General features: G+C 36.3%; 1 protein-coding gene across 1 annotated transcript; it reads left to right on the plus strand.

The window, feature by feature from the left end:
• Positions 1-2,901: 2,901 nt before the first annotated feature.
• Positions 2,902-8,397, plus strand: LOC146617971 (5-hydroxytryptamine receptor 3A-like). Its single transcript, XM_085373548.1, has 9 exons — positions 2,902-2,956; positions 4,634-4,797; positions 4,960-5,004; positions 5,124-5,233; positions 5,794-5,963; positions 6,521-6,681; positions 7,275-7,485; positions 7,655-7,942; positions 8,180-8,397. Exons 1-9 carry the CDS (start codon positions 2,902-2,904, stop codon positions 8,395-8,397), a joined length of 1,422 nt encoding a protein of 473 aa, XP_085229674.1.
• The last annotated feature ends 913 nt before the right edge of the window (positions 8,398-9,310 follow it).

The raw sequence follows: 9,310 nt of genomic DNA on the forward strand, positions 1-9,310 counted from the left end.
GTAATTGATTAAACAGCATTTAAAATTCCACTACTGGTGTCCCACTGATTAATATCCTTTGGAATTATAAAGAAATTCAATTTAAATACAAAAAGTAAAAATACAATGCCATTTGGAAAAGTTAACTGCAGTTCACTCAGTACATTATATTTAGCAACATGAAGACAGACAGCTTCTCATTAACAGATCTGCAGAGTATGCGCATCTAGAGAAACCCTCACACCCATCCAACCACACCTGGGGGACAGCGTGTTGAAGGAACTGGGTTGGTCGTTGACCATCTATTAGTCATGAATCTTGTCTTCTGTCTGCTTTATAACCACTGTGTTTGGCTTCAGATGAAATCAACAGATCAGTCACCTACAGAGTTCATCTGGTTAAAAAAAAGGATTATAATATGCTGAATTTATTGATTTAGCAAGTGTTTACAATATTCAAAATGTTACTTTTCTGTGTTTCATTTCACACTTGCCTGACTAGTAGCTCCAAGTTTAATATATAATTTCATTATGAACCTGATTATCGGGGTAATTTGAGCCTTCCAAGAGTTCTACATCATACATCTTTAATGACTTTTAAAAACAACAAGTTAGAATTATTTTGGATTTTCTCTAATCCACACAGGGTTAAGAGTATACACACACAGTCGAATATAAATAGCCACCCCCACTAATTTTTGGTTATATATCTTTTTGTGTGGTTTTGTGCAGCCATCAACAAGCCTTCCCATATGGAAAAGATATATATAAATCTTATAAAGTTTGTATCTGTCTTGTGTGAAACTTGTATGAAAAGCATACAAGAGTGAAAACAGATATAAGAACCCTAGAAAAATTATATAAATGAAACTTGTATGTTTTGGATACTTACTAAAACAATATATGAAAGTGGCCACTTTCATGAGTAAATCATATAAGTCTTATATGATTCACTATATGAAGTAGGCCACATCTGATGCAAGTCTTTTATAAGTTTTTTCTATTTCTTTTCCATATGGGTTGGGCATAATTCAAGATAATTGATTACTCTTTTTGGCAGATTTGATAGTGGTTAGTTTCCTGACTTGGATGGTGAAGCTTAATGTTAGTCTGCTTTATGCATTCCAAAACCAGTGTTGATGTGTGTTTGCTTTCATTATCCTTTGGGAACATTGAAATGTGTTGCAAACATCTAGCTGTTGATTTGTAGTAAAGTTAAATAATTTGAAGGTGGTCTTCCGTTTGAATATTCCGTCCATTTGTGTTATCTACAAGTACTACTGGTAGCATAACAGCACCAGAGTATTTTGCTACCACTATCATGGTTGACGGTTTAGTGTTCTTTGGTTTCAAAGTCTCACCTTTACTCCAAACACACCGCTTGTTATTGAGGCCAAATAGTTCAATCTTTGTCTTGTCTGACCATAAAAATGTTCTCTAGAAAGCGTTTGGTTTGTCCACGTGGACAGATGCAAACTTCATTCAAGCTTGAAGGTGTGAGTTTTGAAGTAGGGGTGTCTTTCTTGATTGGCACCTTGGGTCCTTGTTCTTGTCTTTGTTTATGACAAAATGTACAATTTAAGAATCATACATTTTATTTTAAGCTATGTATCAGGGTCAGAGCCTGTCATAGGTTTTCAAAAAAGCATAAATCCAAAAATAATTGTGTGGATCATTAGCACAGTACACACCGAAAGGTATCGGAAAAGACTGCTGCTCCCACAGGTGGAGGTGCTGAAAAACAAAATGGGTGAACGGTTACTGTAGGTGTGAAAAACAAGTTCTGTGCTACCCTGTATGTGTTTGTGACGCATTGCATAGACCACAGTTTTCTATTTACTGCTATTTTTGTTGGTGATTTTTGGTTTGTGTGTTTGTTTTTTAATCTATTCACGAGGCCTCAGTGACCTCAAACAGACTGAAATAATCTGCCATTGTGACTGTTTGCATAATAAAACACGTTAAAGGTTTGGGACTGTAAAGTTATTCGCCAGTATTGGTCTCTAATCCATGATCATTTACAAAATGTTTTTTCATTTCATTTTCCTTCAACTTTTGAGACCATATTTTTGTGCAATGCACCAGTGGATAAACTGAATTCCAATGACAGAAGACTCCTGTATATCCTTCTGGCCGCAAGTAAAAAGCCTCTTACGAGAAGATGGCTTAAGCCTGAACCACCAACGATAGAAGACTGGATACATTCTGTACAAGAGATCTATACGATGGAAAAAGTGTCATTTTCTCTTAAACTTCAGAGGGATACCTTCTATGGAATATGGTCTAAATGGACAGACTATGTTAAGCATATGAGGTGTGATTTTGTATATGATGTTACAACCCTGAGTACTACGTAAACCTACCTGCCCTGCTGCCTCCTAACCCTAGTTTTTTTTTCTCTTCTTCTTTTCTTTTCTCTTCTTTTTCTGTCTTCTTTATTTTTCAATTACAAGTTAAAATGTGACAGCAAAGAAAGTGTAAAAAGGCAAACTACTGTTATGTTCAACAGCTGTCCCAATAAAAGAGATAATAACACAAAAAAACGTGTTAAAGGGTCCTGAAAGTTTGACAGGTATGCACAACAGAGTTCTAGCACATATATTGTTTTGTTTATTATTTTTGTTGTTCTTTTTTAGTGAAATCTGTTATTTGTGAGACTCTATTTATAAAATGTGTATAAAACATTGATGATTTAAACAATAGAGTCTTTATTAGTCTTAAGATTGCTGTTTTGTTCGGGGTAAGGCAGGTAGTGGCTGTGGTTAAGGAGGCACTAAATCTCCAGAGGTTCATCATTACAATATTTCTTTAAGAGACAAAAACAAGTATGTGTGTGTGTGTGTGTGTTATCAGGAGGAGCTTTTCACTGCACATTATTAAAAGGTGGTGGTGTAGAAAGTTTAGTCTATCAAAAGCTTTCAGCATGAGCCCGTCTCAGCAGAGAATCAACTTCATCACAGGATTACTCTTAATGTCAGGTAATGATAACACCTCTATTTCCTACTTAAGTGTTCATACTTTATTTTCTAAACCTAAGCAGGTTTTCATCTGCAACAAATGTTTTTAATAATAATAATAAGCATGACTGTTATTATTTTAATTATTACTAATGTAAAGGTTTTATCTGTCAGGTTCAGGTTAAAATCAGTCTTACTGTGCAAATATATTTGTTTCTTTTCCCTTTTATACATTTAGTTTATGTCACTGTGGTATGCTAGATTCTTTCAGCTGAATCAAGTAGTAAATCACACTTTCTAAGTATAAGTACTGCAAGGAAGTTGTTTTTTTTTTACTGCTGTAAATATTTTTTGTTATTTCATCTTCTAGTTGGCAACTGTTGTTATTGTTTAATAGCTTTTAATGAATAACATTTGATTTGACATTTGATGAATAACATTTGATTACAGCAGATCTCTTTCTAAAAGTGCTATAAATAAGTTCAATAACCCCCCCCCCCCCCCCCCCCTTTATCTTATGTGCAATACCACTGATTTCCTTTCTGATGTGATAATACAGTAAAATTCAGGCAGCAATACTGATCCAATACGATACTTTGAGCAAAAACTCGATGTGTTTGGATTACTTTTATAATGAATACAGGACATTAGACTCTTGTTCTTATTGTTTAAATATGAAGAATTATCATACAGTGTTAGTACATACATTTTAAAATATTCAGTTAAGAATCAAAACAAATCTGGCTGATTGAAAATGATAGAACTAAGTAACATTTTGTACATACACATTATTATCTGTCTTATGTATGAAATACGCCTAAAAAAGTCCATCATAAAGTCTACAATCAGAAGTGCTTAGTGTAACTCATAAACACACACCTGAAAGCAGATAAGCTGTAAACTGGAGAGGAAAAGTCATCTAACTAATTTAGAAGACGCTTATTTAGTTTAAGAAAAAAGTTTGTTGCGCTTTAAAAACAAAAAATCCTCCTTCACTCCTCGGTGAAGCTAGGGCACTTATTGTTCATTGCTGAAAAAAAGAGTATGCAACCATAAGGTTTCTTTTCAACACTGTAACCAAGCTGACAGTCAGAGCACTGCTGAATCAAGTTTTTCTTTAATCGAAACAACTAATGACTTAATGAATATTTTCACAAAATACATTTAAACCATCAGAGAATAAATTAGTCATCACCATCTCACAGCTAATATTATGTACAGCTACTTGCACTACTACTGATATTTGTTTAGTACAATTCTCTCCAATGACCTTTCTGAATCATATCTACTGTATTTTTCACACTATAAGCACACTTAAAATCCTTTAATTTTCTCAAAAAACGCTGGAGGATGAATGCTAATGCTTGTTTTGCTTAACAAGCGCCTTATAATTCGGTGCGCCTTATGTATAAAAAACAGACCCGTTCATCGACAGTGCGCCTTATAATCCGTGTGCCTTATGGTCAGACAAATACAGTAATTAATAGATTTCAATTTATTGTGCTTGCTCCAAGGGGGTCATTATTTTAGGGGTTTTATCTTACAATATAAAGTGCCTTGAGGTGACCCTCTTGGTCACGCCATCTAAACTGACACTATAGGTAAAAATCCATAAAGGCAAAAACTCAAAAGCAAAGTTTCTTTTTTGTTCTTTTTGTGTTTTGTTGTTTTTATGAAATACATTTTCTCTGTGGTCAGTGTCTGTATGTTACAGTATACTGTCTTGTAAAAATGGCCACAGTGGCCCAACACACGAGTCCTTGCAGGCTGTCTTTGACCTCCAACCCTTCAGGCCAGCCGTGAACCTCAGCAATCCCACCATAGCCAACATCTCCTTCACTTTGTATGCTGTCCTCGGTGTGGTGAGTTTCCTTATTACCACTTTAAGAAATGCACCAAGACTTCTTAAGGAATTTCTCTAAAACCCCATATTATTATCATACCTATTCTTATTTAATGCTGTTTTAACTCGAATTGAGTGGTACCAGTCAACAACAGGTTTACTCATATTCACTGTATTTCAGAATGAGAAAACTCAGATGCTCACTACTTTCTTGTGGCTGAGACTGGTAAGTACTCAATAAATGTCAAACTTATAGTAAGTATAACCATGGACACTGTAAAAAGCTGCTCACATATTTAAATGTTACACTGGAGGTTTAAAATGAATGCATTACTTCTGTGGCAGTACTGGCACAATGAGTTCCTGGTCTGGGACCCCAAGGAGTGTGATGGTGTCACGAAGATTTCTCTACCTGTGAAGGAGCTCTGGTCTCCGGACATCATTGTTTATGAGTTGTAAGCACTTCAAATAAAACATTTTTTTAAATAATAACATTTATACATTTAATCAGCTCAGCAAAATGAACCTTTAAGCACAAAACCACACATGCATAGTTGCCATAAGTACAGAGTGATAAGCATGAAATGCTGATACAGATCTGAAAAAGATATTTTTGTGAACAGGCTTGGAATCAGCCAAAGATCCTGAAGTCCAGTTACAAAATACAAACCATGTCGATATTCTAAGATGTCATCTGCAGCTACATTATCGACCTTTTCATGCAGACATTTTAGCTTGTCACAGTGGAGGAACCACAGGTGTAATAAGGATGGATACAGACCTCTTATGGTCCTAGTATTGTGTGTACTTGATTACTGTAATTACTTACAGGGGCACTTATAAAACTATGGAGTTATAAATAATGACTGTACTTGTATTTAGTTCTATTTTTACTTTACACTGTCTCATACATATGTATCCACAGTGGGACTGATACAAATACGATCTCTCTTTTCTGTCATTGTTTTTGTTCAATATTATACTATTTCCTAATTTCCCCACCTCCCCCTGCCAGTGTGGATGACGACGTCTCCCAGGCATGTCCTTACGTCTACGTTAACCACACGGGTCACATCCGCTGGGACAGGATGCTGCGGCTCGTCTCATCCTGCAATCTGGAGATCTTCAGTTTTCCTTTTGATGTGCAGAACTGCACATTTACATTTGGCTCTTACATGCACACCAGTAAGAATGGGCTGCTTTCAGCTTTAATTCAGAGGGTTTAACAAAAAAATTGCATCAGCCGTTTTAGGAATTACAGCCAATTTTACACATAGTTCACATCTTCAGTGGCTAAATAATATTAATGGAACAAAGTAACATAATTTTAAACATAATAATTGTTTTTAATACTGGGATACAAATTCTCTGACTGCCTGAAGTGCAGAAGCCATCTAACCAAATACTGTTTCCTCCCTTTCCTCCCTGCTAGGGTTTTACTGAAGCCACCTTCAGTTGCTGTTTGTTTTTGGGTCTTTTTGGGTTGTAATAAATAAATAAAAAACATGTTTGTTTGGGTTGAGATTAGGTAACTGCTATGAGACTGACTCCAATTAATTTGAAGGACTATGTTTGAAAATGTCTGTATTTCCTAAAGGGTTAATTGAATACCTTTATTAAACCGCTTAAATGAAAGCCAAACATCTTCATTTCAATCACACAACTATCATACATTGTGTGCAAATTACAAAATTACTTTTGTATGTATACCTAACAGTGTATTGTGTTGTTGTCTTACATAGTACGGGATGTGAGGGTCAGTCCAGCTCTGCCTTTTAAGGAGATGTCTCTAAACTCAAAACGATACCTGGAAGCAAGTGGAGAGTGGGAGCTGGTGGACATACTGGGAGAGACCTCCATACTTAAATTTGGAATCGACGAATGGGACATCATCACCTTCTGGGTCAGAGAGCCACACTTTCACTGAATTTCCTACTTTTAAATAAAACAAATATAACAGACTGAAACTAATTTGGGCATCAGAGACTCCACAGCACAGCAACAATGGGACTGATGCTTACTTATTAATGCTATTTACCACTAGTGTCTGTATGGCAAATATACAATGTAAGCCAGCAGGTATAGTTTAGCTCAACACAGAGTGTGACATGTAGCTGAGTCTCTTATTATTAAGGTCAGAAGTTGTTTTTAAAACCATCCAAAAGGCTTTACTGCTTGACCACAGATTATCTGCAAGCCACTGCATCACTGTAGACCTTTAAAGTGATTTTTAGCTAACTGTTTCCTTTCTTACTTCTCCTATACAAACTTTTTGAACTGCAACAGGCAGATGGTTTTGTACATTCTCATCCCCAAACAGGAGTCGGTGAACAGATTTTAGAATTTAGCATTTACTAATTCAGTATCTATCAGTTTATAGAAACTAAAAAAGAACCAACAGAAAGTGAATGCAAAATTAAAAACTCACTTTTCTGAATACAGAAGTCACACCCTGTGAAGATGCATCTAAACTGCATGTGCTTTCTTGTTCACTAGGTGGTCGTAAAGCGGAGCCCAGTGCTCTACGTGGTCAACCTTCTGATCCCAAGCTCTTTCCTCATGCTCATTGACATCCTGTCCTTCTACCTGCCTCCCCATAGCGTCGACCGTGCCTCCTTCAAAATGACCCTCATCCTGGGCTACACAGTCTTCCTGCTCATCATGAACGACCTGCTGCCAAGTACAGCAAATGGCACTCCCATCATAGGTGCATACTGTTATAAACCACCTTATAGATAAGTAGAAGAAAATGGTTGGAAGGCTTATAGGCCCCAAATTTAGCTGCCTGTTAAAAGTGCTGATAAACAACTCGGCCAACATCTTAAAAGTTAAATGTATGACTACTTTAATGTTTGTCCTTTGATTCTTCAATCTAGGTATCTATTTCTCAGTGTGTCTTGCCCTCATGGTTATCAGTCTACTGGAAACAGTCATCATTACAAATGTCCTCCACCATAACTCCTTGAAATATCGGGAGGTTCCAAAGTGGGTTAGGATTGTTGTGCTCAAACATATAGCAAACCTCATCTGCTACCGCTGGCCAGAAGATATCCAGCCGCCTTCTACACCACAGAAGGATAAACCTGGAAACTCCAATGGCAGTTCTGGTCCTTGGATCATTCAACCAGCCAGCCGGGCACCTGACCAGCACCCAGTTAGTAACGGTAGCCAACCTACATAATACTCTGTCATTACTGCCATTGGCCAATTGGTGCTGAAAAATCTTGTGACCTTAAAAGTATTTGAGAAAACATACTGGCAGGCATCACTTGGTTCACTCAGATACAAAAAGGTTACATGGGCAAATGTTCTATTCTGTATTAAATTAAAAGATATCTGTGGTGTTAAATATATTATGGAGTGCTCTTTATTTGACTTTTTAATCTCCACTTTTCTGCCAGGTACATCTGCTCTGCCTGAACTGCAACAGATCTGTCAGTACCTTGCTGAACTTCGTGCCCACCTCGTCTCTCTGCAGAAGGAAAGCCAGCTGTTGGACCAGTGGTGCCATGTAGGATATGTCCTTGACTTCCTGCTGTTTCGTATCTATCTACTGATCATCAGCTGCTATGCTATGGTTATTGTCACAATGTGGTGCATTTGGATCACTCAAACCTAAATGAATATTGATATGATCCAGGATGGGTGTCTTGTATAAACAATTAGAAAACGTGAATGCATGACAAGGACTGTATTTTTTTTCTCTAACATAAAGTATAATTTACTTGTAATTTTGAAACAGGCCAACTGATAAATACAGTGCAGTGGTTTTAGGACAGGGGCTGGTCATCATCACCATCATCTGCCACAGTAATAAATGAGTTAATCTTCCCTCAGAGCAACAAGGTCCTTTCTCTCACAGTCCAAACACATGCATGTTAGGTTAATGGGTGATTGTAAACTGGCTGTGCATTTGGGGATAGATCATATTGCTTAAAGTGGATGAATGTATGATTCGATGTGGTTTGAGCTTTGCATGATCAGTAAGATTTTCAAAGTGCTAATATATATATAGCATGCCTTTAGATTTATTGCTTTTTACCATTAATCATGTACAGCAGTAGCTTCTTTTATTAACCCTACCAGTTACAAATTTTTTAAAATTAACCCAAGATCTGATGACAGAAAACAGTAACATAATAACTGAAGTGAACTATAACAATGCAGTTTTCTTGTCTCTATGTGTGAAATCAGCTGAAGAAGAGTCGTGTGGTAATAAATTCTCAGACGCATTACATTTTTAATCCATTTTAAACACACACACGTATTTATTATTATTTTTATTTTGTCAAAGAAAGAAATTTTAATGAAAATAAAATCTTAATTAGTAATTCTGAAAATAAAAACAGTGATGCTTACCATTATTTTTTAAATCAAAGACACAAGTCACAGAGGAAAATCTACTTTAGAAAAAGTATGAACAATAAAGTAGGAAATGAAAATTTGTTGTTGTTACCTGATATTAACAATAAGCCAGCAATAAAGTTGATCCTGGGCTGAGATGGACTGACCCACAAAGCTTTTGATGGACT

This window comes from Diplotaxodon limnothrissa, linkage group LG15, assembly GCF_057381915.1.
Source record: "Diplotaxodon limnothrissa isolate DT_005_m linkage group LG15, D_limnothrissa_male_GT1.1, whole genome shotgun sequence".
In the NCBI taxonomy this organism is placed as follows: Eukaryota; Metazoa; Chordata; class Actinopteri; order Cichliformes; family Cichlidae; genus Diplotaxodon; species Diplotaxodon limnothrissa.